Genomic DNA, 16,602 nt, shown 5'->3' on the forward strand with positions numbered 1-16,602 from the left:
CCCAAGAAAAGAAATAGTCATGTGAGGATTCCAGCTCTAAGGTATCTAAAATAGGAGTATTCACAAAATCAAGACAAAGTGCAAGGGTGCCAGGGACTGTAGAGTTGGAACATTGGGGATATTCATCAATGGTCAAGTTGTAGGTAAGCAAGATGGAGTCAACTCTAGGGATTTGCGGCACAAAACTGTACAAATATTAACCATAGTGCACTGTTCCCATAAAAAGTCACCAGGAGTCTCATGTTGAAAGTTTTACCACAATGAAATGAAAATGGAAAACATAAAATGCTTGGTTTTCCCCTTACTGGAATGTATTTGGGGTTGGCTGGAGGCTCTGTGGATGGCAAATGAGAAGGCAGAGGATAACCTGCTTTTAATTCAACTTCTAAGTCACATGCATACAGGAGAAATTGGTACCAAGAAGGTCAGCTTTACATTCCAAATGCCAACTTGATTAGTATGAACACGAGATAAGAGATCAGCCCAGGAAGTAGCGTAATGTAAACATCAAAGTAAAAATCGCTGAACTGAGGCTTTCAAGTAGTTTTCTTAGAATTGATGTCCAAGCACGGGAGTCTGATGTTAAGATCATATCGTCTCAGAAGCATCCTCGCCTCAAAGGTGCTAACAGACCAAAACCAAGCACAGTTGTTGGTACTTTACTTCTCCACACAGGAAGATTCTGCGACAAAGTAAACACAGGGGAGGTTGCCTTGAAATGTGACTGCTGCAGGCTTCTGCCATGTACGCACACAACACACCCCTTTACACATGAGGATGGGGTCAGAGAAAACAGCCTGTTTACAAACGAGGCCAAACTGAAATAGAATGTGGGCCAAAATATGCAGAAATGCAAAGTCAGTGAAAGACTGTGTGCTCAGTGTAATTGATTTTTGTGTGTATGTAAACTGAAGAGAAAAGGATCAGAATTCAAGCTGAATCGTTAAAATATTTTTCTCTGTGGAAAGGAATCAGAGTTAAGAATGGAGCTTTGTGGTGCCAGGGGCAGAAATGGAGTTTGCATATATCTACATACGTGCACTTCAGGAATGCAGTTTGTACATATCTACATATGTGCACTTCGGTAATTAACAATGCTTTCAAGCTGGGGAGGGCAGGAGAGGCAGCAGAGTCACACCCACCCTTTATCATTGTCCAGAGAGTAACCCATGAAACCACAGCGACTGATTCAAGGCCACAAAAGCACTGCCTAAATCCTGTGTCATTTCTGTTTCAAAGGCAGGGGCTGTGTGTGAGCTCCTTAAACGGGGCATGTAAGAGTTTATGTAAGAACACAGGTGCAATATAGCAAATAAGAATGTCACCAGCGAACACAGGATGTGTCGTCCTAGCAAATCCTGTAGAAAAGTGAGTGGCCTAATAGACTTAGTGAATTCCACGGAAGGCAGTTGGATGATCTCCCAGATGAAGCCATCCAGTGTTGGCTTTGTAAGCAGTTATAAGATTTGACTCTGGCTGAACCTCTTATTCGAGTCAGTTGGAAAGTTACTCAACTTCTCTAATCTCAATTTCTATAGCAGTAAAATATAGAGAAAAAAAAAACAGTCTGCTTCAGAAAGTTGGTCATGAAGATCAAAGACACAATGTTTAAGTTCAGGGTAAAGCCCTCAACTCAAGCCTTGGCAGCTATGTAGTGAACCTCAACCCCCCCCCCCCAAATATCCACTGTTAGGGAAAAAGACAGTAACAAAGAACAGCAATATGCATAAGGGCAAGACAGAAACAAAGGCAAGCACAGGCAGCTGTCTGTGTGCTGAACAGGAGCAGTAAAGCAACTTTTATTATCACATATTACAGACATTCACACCAGATATAAGAATTACAGCACATTCTACAGAATAGCTGACAAAATCAAATATCATCTGATTTTATTGTTGTAGCATAGGACACAGTAGAAGACGGCAAAATTCTACACAATTTGAAGAACTCAGCAACAATTTGTCAATGGTATCTCTTCCATTTCTTGTTGTCCACATTTATTTGTCTCACAGGTAATCTGTATGGGCAGGCTGAGAGATGTCTCCAGAACCAGAAGAATCTCACAGGTTCTACCCTGTCTTAACCTTGTGGCCTTCGGCACATTGTATGGTTGCTTTGTTCTTTCGTTTTGTTAAACAAGAATGCGATCCTGGCTTCAATTGTTCATTGCTGTGAGCAAATGTTCAGCACTTGGTGTGGACTTCCCCCACCCCCCTGTCTTCCCCAGAAGGAAACATGGTGGTCATCACCATCCTCTTTTTACAAATACGGAAGTTTAAGTCCCAGAAGCTTAGAAGAACACCTAAAGTTTTATTTCTACTACTCTCCTTTCTCTTATTAAGCCACATAACTTCAGAAAAAGAAAGCTCAATGGAATAAAGATTTATTTTCTGCTTTTTAGTGTGGGTAAGCTACCGAGACTTTGAAAGTAGGAGTGAGCTTTAAGAGGAGCAATAAGCAGTCTAAAAACACTTTCAAGTCCTCAGAGACGTTAAGAACAGCGGTTCTGCTCCTCCAAGATGCCCACAGCAGAAATGAACATTCAGTATGCTTTGACAGTAGAATCTGCAGGACTCAGTACACATCTGCCCACTTCAAGTTGGGCCTGCTGGGATGCCAGAACAAGGGCATGGCTGATGGGCTGGTGTTTGATACTGAGAGCAGCTACGTTTGCCCGGCACGCAGCTGTACCGGAAGCCCTGCTCTACCAGCAGTCACTCAGACCTATGCAAGAATGAATGTGACTGCATGGTGCTTTCAGATTTCTGTCACTTTCCCATCCCTGAGCACTGATTCTTGGGTTGATGGAAAAGTGAGACATTCAAGACTGTAGCTTACAGCTGGGAGGCAGAATGACCATTCATAAGAAGGAGATGGTTAGGCTACTAATTTAAATGGCTTATAAAACACGTAGGATAACTGCTAGAATATTATTTCTCATTATTTAAGCAAACGTATGTGTTCTTGTCTCACTCACCTAAAGTTCTTACTATATCTTGGAAACGCAGAAAGCATTAAATGTTTTAAGGTTTAGTCACTGCTGAGTTGCATGGAAACCGAGCATTGGATCTCAGCAGTGCTGTGAATTGCCTGTAGTCATCTATGCCTATAGTCATTCCTATGGCAACAGTTAAGTCACAGTCTAGTTAATTAGCATACAGAGAATCTTTTTAAAAAATTACTTGTGTTGAGTAATTTGAGTTACAGATGGTTGTGAGTTGTCATGTATGTGCTGGGAATTGAACTCAGGACCTCCGGAAGAGAAGTCAGTACTCTTAATCACTGAACCACTTCCTGAGTCCCATGTAGAAAGAATCTCTAGAACACACTTGCCCCTGTGTTTCTTGGGGTGTCGGTCTAGCACTGTGTGGCTTTTCCAGCCTAGGTGGTAAGGGTACTGATGTATTAAGTCCTCCTTGACAGTTCAGAGGACATTTTCTAAGACACCTCAAATAATCAACTGTCTGTGCTTCAAGTATGAAGTGCTTGTTTCTACTTCATATAGATAGCTTATCTCAGAGCAAAATCTTGCTAGAATAATAACTAATAATAACCTCAGGGCTTTGTAAGGTTCACCCTGAAATGACTGCTTATGTTATCCTGTGCTACCATGTTTGCACAGTTGGAGTGATTATACCAAGAGGCACTTACTGAGAAGAACTATATATTTGCTTTTTTTGAAATCATGATAATTTGATTGGATTTTAACCTTAGGCAGTATTTGTGAGAAGGGGGAAGAGAAAGGAGAAAGGGACAGAAAGCAAGGAAGGGGAGAAATAAAGAATGGAGAGAGACAAAAGGGGATAAGGGATAGAGGGAAACGCAGAGGAAAGGGAGGGAGGGAGGGAGGCTGAGACGATCATTTGAAACTGCTGCTGAAATAGCCCAGTTTTATGCCAGGGCCAACCTGAAACAGCAGGCTCATTCACCATCTCATTTTCAATATAGTCTTATTTTGGGGGCCACAACATCTGCATCCCATCACTCTCAATCAACACTGATCTCCTCCAAAAACTATCCCCATACCTGATGTCTGGGGGCAAGGCTCTGTCTTAGCAGGGTACCTTATATGTCTGTCACTGGCTCCATCTCAAAACTACATTTCTAACAAGTTTCAAGAACACACACTTTCCTAAAAGTTTTCCTGGGTAGCTTAGTGAGTAGTGGCTAAATTCCAGTAGCATCCTTGTCTGTGATTGCCTCTTGGTGTAGTCTCTCCAAATGTGAAAACATGGTAGTGCATAATTATGTACACATCTTTGGATTTTACTAGAACCCGGTAGAACCCGGGGTTCTTTCTCCCACTGATGCTGGCTATCTCTACCGAGACAATGAAGCAGTGCCTCCATGCCTAGGACTTAATTCTGCAATCTTGGGCCAATTATTTTCTTATACAGTGCAACAGAAACCTCTCCTTTTTGTAAGTGAGAAGAATATTATAAAACCATCTGTGAAAGAAATCCAGGGTGGACCTGAAAGGCCATTCTAAATTTTGTTTAGGAAAACTAGTTTTCACAGGTTGGAAAGAAGGGTGTAAAGAGAAATTAATTCAATTGCGTCTACACACAAGTTTGGGCACTCCTAAGAAATGAAAAGTGTCTGTCAGTAGCATCCAATTCTAACAGAGGATGGCGAATTGGGTCATAATTACTCTCCAGTGTGAGTTGCATGTAGGACAGCATTCAAAACCTTAATGAAACAGATTGTATTACAATTTTCACTTCATTTCCATGGCCCCTCAGAGTAGGAAATTAGATAAAATGACCCTTCTTTCTGTCCTCCACTCTTGGTCTGCTCTTCCTCTTGTCCTTCCCATTTTCAAACCAACAACAAAGGCCCATACACCACACTATTCTACGTATATTTCTATCCAAATACCTCTGGGGAAAAATTAATGGTACATGTGTCCTGATGTATTCCAGGTCACCAGAAAACTGCAAATGGCAGCTGACATCTGCATGGAATTACCTCAGCTTGGTCATGGGGACAGAAGCTGAAGATAAGCTCCCAGTAGATTTTATCTCTATGACACCCTATTAAAGTGGGAAAGGAAGCAACCACGGTGAAGCTCCAAAAAAGCGTGTTCAAGTCAGTCACCAGGTTTTGTTTTGGGTCACTGTTCCGACAGCTGCTCTGAAGAAATAAATTGGGTAAACTGTTGTATACATCCTAAAGTGAAGTCAGGCTTTAAATCAAGTATGGAGTAAGCATTAAATTGGGAACAAAGGGTCCCAGTCCTGGAGAGACCTCAGTTTCTTCATTGTAAAGTAGGGTGGCAGTGCTCCATGCTCCTTGGGAGTGTTGCAGTGTGTTGGAAGTGTGTTAAGGAACCTGCATTAGTGTCTGGAGTTGATCTCAGTTCCCTTGTTGTAAGCACGTGGCAGTGCTAGTCAGTCTGTAGAAGGCATTGGGAAAGAGCTGAAGGGATCCTGGATTAAAATTGACCTAACCATGAAATTATGAGCAAAAATGTATTTCTGTGTGTGATTTCACTGAGTATACCCAACCCTGCTTCCCAAAAGTGATTAAGAAGTGTTAAGTTATAACGTTGGTGAGATGGCTCTGTTGCTGCTCTTCTAGAGGACACAGGTTCAATTCCCAAAATTCTCATGTCAGTTCACAACCATCTGTAACTCCAATTTCAAGGGGTCCTATGCCCTCTTGTGTTTTCTGTAGACAAAAAAGGCACACACATGCACATGGAACACCCATACATATACAACACAATAATTTTTTAAAAAATTGAAAGAAGCATTAAGTGTTATTCAAATTCAAAAATTCATCAGTGTTGACTGAGCTCTCATCACTCCATGTGACTATTCAGGCCATAGGATGTGTCTTGGGCAACAAAATTCAGGATGCATATGTCTTTTTCAGGTCTAAACATTGAATGTTTAAAAACTAAGCTAGGGTCGAAGGCTATCTAGGATAGAGCTGGATAGACGGCTCAGAGGTTAAGATCATGGGACGCTCTTCTGGAGGACAAAGGTTCACTTCCTAGTATCCCCAAAGTGGCTCACAACCATCTGTACCTGCAGTTCTAGCAGATTCAACACCCAATTCTGGCCCCCACAGGAGCCAGGCACACAATTGGTGCACAGACATACATGCAGGCAAGACACCCGTACACATAAAACAAATTGATCTAGATGCTGATTATAAATTTACAAAAAAAAAAAAAAAATAAAAAAATAAATTTACAAAAAATGTTATATGTTTTATAGAGACTTAATAATTTTAGACTCCAAAATCTAGGTTTTAACATTAATAAACAGACTTAACCTTATGCATGCAAATCTACACTAGAAATACTTTTGTCTCCAAACAAGAAAATTAGAAATGATTGGCATAAATGACTACTCTTTAAAAACTAATCCACAAGTGACTCTCCTTCAACCAAACATTGGTGATTTGTATTTGGAAAGAATTTTGAAGTCTACAAATTAAATTGCTTAGCTGTTTCAACTATTCAACTGGGTTTTTTTGTGTGTGTGGGGGGGAGGGTCACTTGTTTGTTTGTTATGTTCTTTTTGTTTTCTAGATAGTGTCTCACCTTGTACCCCTTCGTGTGCCTGAAACTCATTAGACAGACCAGGCTGATCTCCAGCTCGCAGAGCTCTGCCTCCCTCTGTCTCATGGGTACTGAGATTAAAGGAATGTACCACCACACCTGAACAAGTTTTCTATTTTTATTTCTCTTGTTTTAAATGTATTCTGTTCTTTCTCTGTCATTGCACCTGAAAAGTAAAGACAATGAACTAAATACCTCAAAATCCTCTCTTTTCAAATCCATCTACCCACAGATTGGGCATCTCCCCTCAGTATCTATTGTTCACTTGGAGATTAGCATAGGCCAGGCTCCCCTTTCACATTAGCAAGGTTGTAGTTCTTTTGTTAACATGAACAAGTCTTTCTATCTTGTCCCTTGATCTACCTGGATGCTCTTGAGATATTAGAACATCAGTGGCAGGGCATGATTGTCATGGGTTCCCCTTCGCTATGAGCAGGAGAAGTTTCACAATGTCTGCTTCATTTTCCTTAGTTCAAAAGGCTAATTTTTCTAGAGCCATGAAAGGATTCCTGTATTTGTCCAGAATGTGAAGAAACCACCATCACAGATAGTGGAAAAGCCAACTTGGGTGGATCAGCAGCCTGGCTCCCGGCTCATGGGTGTTTGGCAGTACCCAAGAATCCATGCCATCAAAGCTGCAGTAAATCTGGTCCACTGGAGTCCCACTTTCAAGTCACCCAACAACATTAGGAAGATGTTTCTCCCACATTTATAATTAAATATATTTTCTCTGGGTGTTAACTGTCAGTCTCTTCTTATATGGCAGGCATTTGCTTAAATAAAGCATTGGGTGCATAGTCTTCTGCTTTGAAAAAAAAGTTATCTCAGGTATCATTCCTGTCTTATGTGGACAAACCAGCTTTGCTAAAGGTTACTGCTGAGGAGTTTGAGGGTCTGTCATAACTGTCATTACCCTGAAGGAAAGCAGAGCACATGTTACAGGACTGGAGTAGCCCCACAGTAGTCCTGTACTCTATAGCAATGCTGTTGCCCGTGAACTCACCTAGCAAAGGCTATGCCAGCAAAGGCTGTGCAGCAGACAGCAAAGAGAGTGACAGTTGTGCCTGTCCCACCGTAGCTGTAGGATGTGAGGCTTTAGAGTTCTACAAATGCAGCTTCTTATGACAGAAGGTATCTAACCAGGTCATTGCATCCACATCTACAACCCCCTCAACTTTATAAACAAGAAAGTGGGATCGTGGGAAATAGCGTTCTCCTACAGTCAGGTTGTCGTCATGTTGTCTTATCAGGCTGATAGTGTCTGCCCTGCCCTATTCTCAAGCAGGTCTCTTTGCCTCCCACAAAGGCTGGTTCCCACTTGGTGCCCACATCTAGATTTGAATAACTGCTCTTGATGCTCATAAATGTCAAGAGAGGCAATAATCCCTTCTAGTTACTAAATAAGACTAAATTTTGGTGCCAAATTACAAAGAAGCATAGTTTTAGAGACAGATAAGAAATTGAATACACCACAGTACTCATTGGGAAAATGAACAGTGTAATAATCTAATATTCTTAATTTTATGTACATGAATATACTATATATCATTTTTTTACATGAGATACACATAGCATTTAAACATTTTACTGAACAAACAAGAATTTACAACAATATTACTGCCTAGAGGGCAATGTGATCTTAGATTAGATCTATACTTTAACAGAGAAAGAATTTAATAAGCTTACAATAATAGAAACACCAACATTTAAAACAGAATTTATAAAATAATTTATATATATATATATATGTTCCCCTAATAACATCTATAGAAAGAAATGATTTGCATTTGTGAATGTGTGCAACAAATGGCATATTTTTTAATTTTTAGGTAATAAAATAATTTAGAAGCAGTTCATGCAATGCTCAAAGCAAGGGGTGGTATCCGTCAAGATACCCTCTTCCTTTGACATCAACCAGTATCAGACAGATGGACCCTAAGTACCACAGGTGTGTTTGAGTACAAGTTGCGTGAGTCTCCAGGTTATGTTACACAGATATCACCGTACACTTGTTGGTATCCCAGGTCACAACTTTGGTCCTCCGTGAGAGGAGTCAGTTTACAGAGTGATTCCACGTCTCTACTGGAGTCTACACATCTTCACTCATGGTAATTAACAGACCTTCCTTGTCTTCACAACTTTACTCTGATATTTCACAGAGTGTCCCCCATGTCCTACAACATAAACATCCAGCAGGTAAGACTTGCCAGGCTGCAGATCTTTGATTGTCTCTGTGGTCGCTGCTTCCTGTGGATTTTGGCTGTGGAAATATTTGCAGAGGACCTTCTCTGACTTCTCCCTGGTGTCTGGTCCGAGGCATCGGTTTTGCTCTCTTCTCTTCCGGTCTTCACTGTAATTCCCATCCACTTCCTTTCTGTAGATACAAAACTTCCTCCTTTCTTGGGTGCCTAGCCAAGCCACGGTGACTGAAGAGCAGGTGCGTAGCTTATCAAAGGCTTTGATTCTCGTGTCTTCCGGAAGAGAAGGGAAAGCCTGCTTATTGGGCTTGGTGGTGGCCAGTATTTTCAACATAGATGTTCCTTTCTTGTTGCCTTTCAGACGAATGAGGTATTTTGCTTTGGGTTTTCCTCTTAGCCGGAACTGCCGAACGCCTTCCACATTCTGGGACAGAATCAGCTTCCTGTCTCGTCTCACTTGAACTTGAACAGCGTCCAGACAGGAGTGAATAAAGAAGCTGGCTTTTTGGTGAGAGGAGACTGGAGCAAATCGCAGAAACTTTGTTCCCTTCCTTTTAACAAACACGTCTGTGACCCTCCCATCTTTTAGCTCCACTATTTTCCGTTTGGCTTCCTCCTTCGTTTTGGCAAAAGTACCCACGTAAGCTGTGCTCAGGTTGCTGTTGGTATTGACCATGAAGACATCAAAGTAGTACTGAGTGTCCGGCTTCAGGTCAGAGACTGTGAAAATGTTTTTATTTCCTATGCAGATCTTCTGAATATCAACCTTCGGCCTCCAGTAGCCATGGCGTCCCACTTTGGGGGAAGGCTTTGTCAGGAAGCTGCGATCTTTACCCAAATTATCTGTTGGAAATCCAAAATGGGCAAAGTCAAAAGGGCTAAAGTCCAGGCCAGGTTTGGGTGCCATCATGAAGGCATCATCTGCACCTAGCTTTGCTTCCACAGCACAGAGGCTCTTGAAATTGTGTTCCTTGTTGATGACCACACAGTACTCAATGGGTTGTTTCAACAAAGAGGCCGTGGGGCTCGGCTTCCAGACCAAAGTGATTGTGGTGCGTCCCAGGGAGGTCACATCAACTCTGGGGTCATATGGCAATTCAGGGTATGGCTGATCAGATTCTGGAGTGGTGGTGGCATATATTTTGAAATGTGTGTCTTTCTCTGTTGAAAGTAGCTCTAGCTGATATAAACCAGATGGGGAACTTGAAGACAGAAAATACTCAACATCATTGCCCTTGTAGGAGAACAGTTCTGTGCCCTCCAAGTTAGTCTTCTGCTGCTTCTGCTGATCAAGTGGTTCAGGGTCACCTGGAGAAGAAGGGAGATAGGCTGAGTGCTACGGTGGCTTGTCAACCTTAGATTATGTTTTCAAACATCTTATGTTCATGTTAAAGATAATGACACAGTCCTAGCAAAGACAATGGCACCAAAGGAAGTAGGAGAGTCACCAATTTCTCACCAGAGAGTCCTATTTTTATTCTTGTGTTGTGGAATATGAGCTTAAGATGTGTTACACTCATTTATGCTGTGGAATATTTAATGATGCAATTCTTTCACATTGCATTTGTTTAACTCTGTAAAGGTGTCTTACTTTGCCTGTCTAAAACACGTGATTGACCTAATAAAGAGGTGAACAGCCAATAACTAGGCAGGAGAGGGATAGTCAGGGCTGCATGCAGAGCCAATAGAGAAGGAAGGAGGAGCAAAAAAAGGGGGGGGGGAGAAGAAGAATAGGAGAATAGGACACCAGGGACCATCCACACAATCAACCATGGAGTTAAAGAAAGATATACAGAATAGAGAAAGGTAAAAGCCTAGAGGCAAAAGGTAGGTGGAGTAATTTAAATTAAGGAAAGCTGACTATAAATAGCCCAAGTTAAGGCCAGGCATTCATAAGTAAGGATAAGTCTCAGTGTATATATTTGGGAGCTGGGTGGCAGGCCCCCAAATAGTAAAAAAATAAATAAAACAAAAAAAGCAAAACCAAAGAAAAATCCCAAAACCAACAACACTCCTATACTTCTATCCAGTTTTTTCTCTTACATGTTTTTTTGAACAGTTAATGTAATTTTCACTGATTTCTCTCCATAACTTAATAAAATATACCTTCATAAATACATGAATCTAGATAAGTCTCTAGTTTTAAAACCCTGTTCTTGCTTATGTCATAAAATAATAATATTGATTTATCTTTTCCTATTTCAAATGATGCCCATGCATGAGCAAAGCTTTTCTTAATTTATTTCTTCAGGACAGAGAACAGTTAGAGAAAAACTTAGGGCAAACTTTCTAAAGACTATTAATCTGATGTGAATGAAAATGATTCAAACATGTTGCTTGCACATGGTCCATTCTTCAAATCTCATGACTGACAGTGGGACTGGATAACCTGATTAAACTACAGGGCATAAAGTGCCAGTAAAGGTGCATAAGGACCAGTGTTCAGAATTGGTTCCCAGGATAATTTGGAGGAAGTCTTAAAAACCAAAGGGATTTTTCCCAATTAAAAAAATTGGCTACCATTAACATCAATGCCATGCAAATATAAGCATAAAATATCTAAAACCTGATAGAATGCTGGGCAACCAGAGTGAACAGCTTTTTTCTAGATTATTACCATAAATTGAAAGTGTATAGAATGATTTATTCCAGAATTACAGGAAGAACAGAACCATTGAATTCTTTAATGTCAGAGTATATATGCACCCTTTATTTCCCAAAAATGAGACATTATTAACCTTGCCTGAGCCTCAAAACCACCTGTAGGGAGCTTTTTGTACCCCACAGCAATTAAGCTGCATCATGTGGGGCTGAAATGCAGGCACCTGGAGTTCCAGATGCTGCAAATATGCAAACAGGCTTACAGACAACTGACACAGAGGCTACCCAAACCGCTCACCTCCACACTCCCGTTTGCCTCTTTTACTTTACTAAGATCCATGTCATCTCATGTCATTTCTCTGTATCAGGCTCCAGCCTCACATGTGCAACTGGGCTGTCTCCCTTCCTTGCAGAAGGCTGTGGGTTTCAGAGCTCTGAGGCTAGGTGGATCCTGCCACTCACCTGATCCATCTGTGCTCGCCTCCTCAGGCAGCTCCTGAAGGCTAAGCTTCCACTCCAGAGGTGCATCACAGGGTGTCACAGTGACAGACAGTGGGGTGTTATCCTCCTCAACCATGAAGAAGTACCTAGGGGTAAGTTCAGACCCCATGATAATTCTGATAGTGACAGTCAAGACTTACCAGAAAAGCTACTTGGTTTTCATGTTTTTACCCATTTATCCCATTTCAGCAAAAACATAAAACTATGGAAGTCCAATGGTTCAAAGGCCAAATGGAGTTCAGCAGCCAAACTGAACATCAACAAATACAATCCAACCACAAGCCAAACATCAACAAATACAAGAAGGTAATAAAGGGATATTCAGCCAAGTGTTCTGTGTTCAAGATGAACTCTTGTCTATACACAGGAATTCCTGCCATAAGATAAGTCACAACCATTAAGTATTCCCTGTGTGCCCTGTAGCACTGAGCTTTGACACGTGTTTGTGCTACCTTGATGGCACTTTGACATGTCATCCATGATGTCAAAAGATCAATTTCCAACATCATATCCCAAAATGCACCCTTGGTCTCTGGCAAGATAACAGTGTGTATGTGTTTATTTAATTACTAAAACAATCCATTAAATTAAGTACATTAATAATTTGAAAACAAAATTTAAAAAAGTTCAAAACTTTCTGATATGTTTTTTTTACCCCTCAGACAATTTTATGGTACCCCAGAAGACACTTTATGGAGAATAAAAATATCATTGACCTATAAAGATTGTACACATTCTAACTCTAAATTGCCTTCATGATCTCATGCCATTATGTTTCAAAGGCTGTAACTCTGCAAATGAGGGAAACTGGTGTCAGTGTTGGATAGCTCAGCAGTGCCCACTGGTTCTATGGCAAAGGTGGGCTTCACTCCCTACATGCAGGATCAGCTCAACGTTCCTCGCATCCTTCTTCTCACACATACACCACGACACACATGCCGCACTGGCCGCATTACACACCCACCAGCGACACACATGCCGCACTGGCCGCATTACACACCCACCAGCGACACACATGCTTCACTGGCCGCATTACACACCCACCAGCGACACACATGCCACACTAACCACATTAAACACCCACCAGCGACACACACGCCACACTGGCCACATTACCCCACCTTGCTGACTCTGCTCACCTTCCAAGCATCTAATCGCTCTAGGGAGCCTGGGTTGTCACATAGATGTCCCTTTTCTATCTGTTCTTGCTCTCATATCATCTCACCTGGATGTCTGGTTTTACCTTTTGTGTTTTAATAACTTTAGGGTTTAAATCTTGAACTCTTTCCATCTTCAATAGGACACTGGCATTTCAAACTTGAGACATCTAATCTGAATTCCTGCTGACCATCAATTTTAGTAGATGACAATGCCAACCTTCTGGTTATTCCAGAAACTCATCTTTGAGTCTCTCTTGGTTTTTTTTTTTTCTGACTCCACACACAAAATATCGGTATTTTTTACTTTGTCTTAGAAATGCATTCAGACAATACTGCTTTGTCTTCATTCCCTCTGGCCTCCTGACTAGGCTACCTGTTTTCACACTGGAACTTTTAGTTTTGCAAACCTTAAACAAAGCACCCCCATCCAAGCAACCCCTACTTCCTCTCCAAACCCTCTGAGACCTGGGCACTTCAGAGTAGGAGTCAGAGAGCTTACAGTATCCCACATATCCCCTTGTGTCCAAACTTGATTGAATCTATTCTGCCATGGCTTCACTCAGAGCTTTGTTATCTAGTACTGTGTCCCAGCTCCAGCCTGGGCCTCTGCTCTTCCCCCAAGCAGAGCACTCCTCTAGACCAAGGCCTGTGACTATGTAGGCACTTCCTGCAGCACTCTACCCCAGCACTGTTGATCTATTTGGGTTCCATATGTAAAATATTCCCTTACTAATGAGTGTCTCCTTGGTTTTATTTTTAAAGTACTTATTGTCACTTAACAGATTATATGTTTGTTTTATTCCTTTGTAAATTTTCTGTCTCCCTTGACTAGACTGACAGCCACAAGAAGGCAGCCATTTGTTTTATTGTTATATACTCAGACACTAAAATAATTCAAAATAAGTGTTGAGGGAATTAACCAACTGTGATATCCATCTTTAAATCATTTAACTACTTTTTTTCCATTGAAACAGGAGCAATCTCTAGAAACATCCTGTTCAAAGTTTCTAGAACCTGATGAAACACTGGGCGACCAGAATGAGAACAAGTCTTTTCCAGCTTTTATTGCAGGTTCTGAGTGAAGTATGGAGAGTTTCTTATTCCCAAACTAAGAGAAAAAAACCTCATTAAATAGATCATTGTGTATGTCAGAGTTCCTTTCTTATGTCTAAGCCCCACCATTTCTCACAGGCTCCTGTACCACTTCCCAAGTACCATAACCCACAAGCATCTTTCATACAAGAATAAGTATCAGGCCTTTATGTTTAAGATAGGGGCCCCGAGAAGGAGTCACAGCATTGTCTTGGCCCTGCACAGACCTTGCATTTTACATGTATAAAACACAGTTGTTGTTGTTGCTGTTGTAGTTTTCAGTTTTGAGTCTTGTCACGGCTTTATATTTTAGCACTGAGAAAGTCTGTAACTAATCTCACGGTCAAGCGTCCTCAGTGGGGTCCTGCCTTCCTCCCCAGTCTCTGGTATTCTTTCCATCTCTCTGGCTTTTCGTGCTGTAACTACATAGGACTTCTGTCATCTCTCAAACACTTCTTATTCCTGGGTCTTTGAAATATGTTTGAAATATGGTTTTTTTTTGACAACCCCACCTCTCTGCCTTCCTCATATTTATATCCTGCTTCTTCAGAAATGTCCTTCCTCACTCATTCCAGAAGGGGTTTGCATGTTGTCTCTCAGGGCCTGTGCTGCTCATTTCTCACATTCACTGCACCTTGGAACTACATGTATTTGTATCATTACTTGTTTTCATATTCCCCCATGGCCCACTTAGGGCTCATCTCCCATGTCACTATATGCCCTGTGCTTAGCATGCTAGTACAGATTTCTACATAGAGCAAGAACTTGCTGGAAATTTTTGAATGAATGAATTACTAAGTCAATGAGCTAAACTCAACAATCTTGACAGCAATCTCATTAGTCTAGCCTGAGGATATTATATCTAGAATCTGTTTCTGTTTGAATACATAGAATCCGGACAAAAATAGAAGTGTTTCTCTACACTATTCCGAGATGAATTTGGAGATGGCAAGTGATATGAATCAAGACAAGACAGACTGGGGAACGTATTAAGCAAATGCAATGTCTTAAAAATAATGCCAGACAACCATCTAAAAGGACAAATAGATGATCCAGCTGTTTACTGTCTAAAGCCTGATGTGCCACGGCCATCCATACACATGTCAGGATATTTACTATTTAATTCCGCCTGCTTTTTGAAGAGGTTTGGTGTGGTATAGTGGTTGCTTTTGTTGTTGTTGTTGTTTTGTCTTTTAGCAGGGATGACATTAAGCTGAGCCTATCATATCACAGAGAAAGAGACACCACATCAAATAGTGTCTGGAATTTGGTAGTTTACTTCTTTGCTTTTTACTTGAGTAGCACAAGATAGCAATGCCATAGCCCAAAACAGCGCTCAAGTAGATCTGTTTCCTGCTTTCTCCCTTTAAGAAAACAGTCTATTCCCTTAGCTAAGCAACTGTGTGTTAGTGACTTGATGACAGACCATAACTGTCTGTACCCCTCAAGGTGACCATTGGGCAAGTACAGTCACAGGACACCCCAAGGTAACACTTTCATCTGAAAGCTTGCAAGTTAGGGGAAAATGAGAATCTAAACCAACTCAACAACATGACATGCATTTGTTACTAAGGACCCAAGCACATGTCGAACAGAGGGGCAATAAGAAATGATTGGGCACGATCTCTGTGTTCAGATATGTACTGCACAGTGAGGCTTCAGGAGATGACACCAACAAGGAAGCAAGAATGAAAGATGCATACTACAAACCATCCAGTTTGCAATTGATGTTCAAACATGAGAACAACTTGTACACTGGATGTCTTTCCCACAATCTTAGGAGACATTTCATCCTAGGTGGAACGTATATCCCCAACTACAAAATTAAGTTTCATCTTGGCGCTACAACCAACCTAATTAGTGTAAGCAAACATTTCACTCAGTTATAAATACAAAGGGCCTTAAAATTTTGCTTTGGAAAAACAATACAAAACTAAGAAATTAGCATATGAAAGAAAGAAAAGGGGAAGGAAGATGTACTAAGAGTTATGTAATGTCATATAACAAAAACATGTTTTGAAGAAAAAATGTCATTTTTAATAATACCCTTAGAATTACAACTTATTTAATTTTTATAAGATCAGAGGATAAGTCATTTGTTTGATTAAGTGACATGATTATATAATTGTAAGCTGTATTTAAAGACTACTAAAAGAGAACAGAACCCAAGTGTATTTGGGAATTAAAAGTTATGCCTAAAGAAAAATTTTGGTTTGTTCTCATTCACTCAGCTATTTCAAGGACAAAAATGTAAACTGTGCTCAATGACAATCCAATTAATATTAAGGAGTCCTCTGAAGTCATGCAAGGCTTTGTGTATTTTTTCTTATTCTCACAGACCGAGCCTTTGTGCGGGTCATGGCAGCAAGTTCCTGCTAAGCATTCATCTTACATTTTTGGTCTCATGAATACTACTTAATTAATTAAAATGCTCATAATTATTTATACTTCGAGTCACTTCTTAGTCTGTCGTGTTCCC

General features: G+C 40.8%; 1 protein-coding gene across 1 annotated transcript in view; it reads right to left on the minus strand.

Annotated features, from left to right (window-relative positions):
• Nucleotides 1-8,048: 8,048 nt before the first annotated feature.
• The window catches only part of Ndnf (neuron derived neurotrophic factor), a 38,569-nt gene continuing 30,015 nt past the window's right edge, over nt 8,049-16,602 (minus strand). The window contains exons 3-4 of the mRNA XM_057790181.1: nt 11,833-11,957; nt 8,049-10,077 (exon numbers count right to left, since the gene is read on the minus strand). Of these exons, the coding sequence (XP_057646164.1) occupies nt 8,684-10,077; nt 11,833-11,957 (1,519 nt within the window). The 3' untranslated portion in view covers nt 8,049-8,683. The remainder of the gene's footprint in view (nt 10,078-11,832; nt 11,958-16,602) is intronic.

Source organism: Chionomys nivalis, chromosome 1, assembly GCF_950005125.1.
Source record: "Chionomys nivalis chromosome 1, mChiNiv1.1, whole genome shotgun sequence".
NCBI classification, from domain to species: domain Eukaryota; kingdom Metazoa; phylum Chordata; class Mammalia; order Rodentia; family Cricetidae; genus Chionomys; species Chionomys nivalis.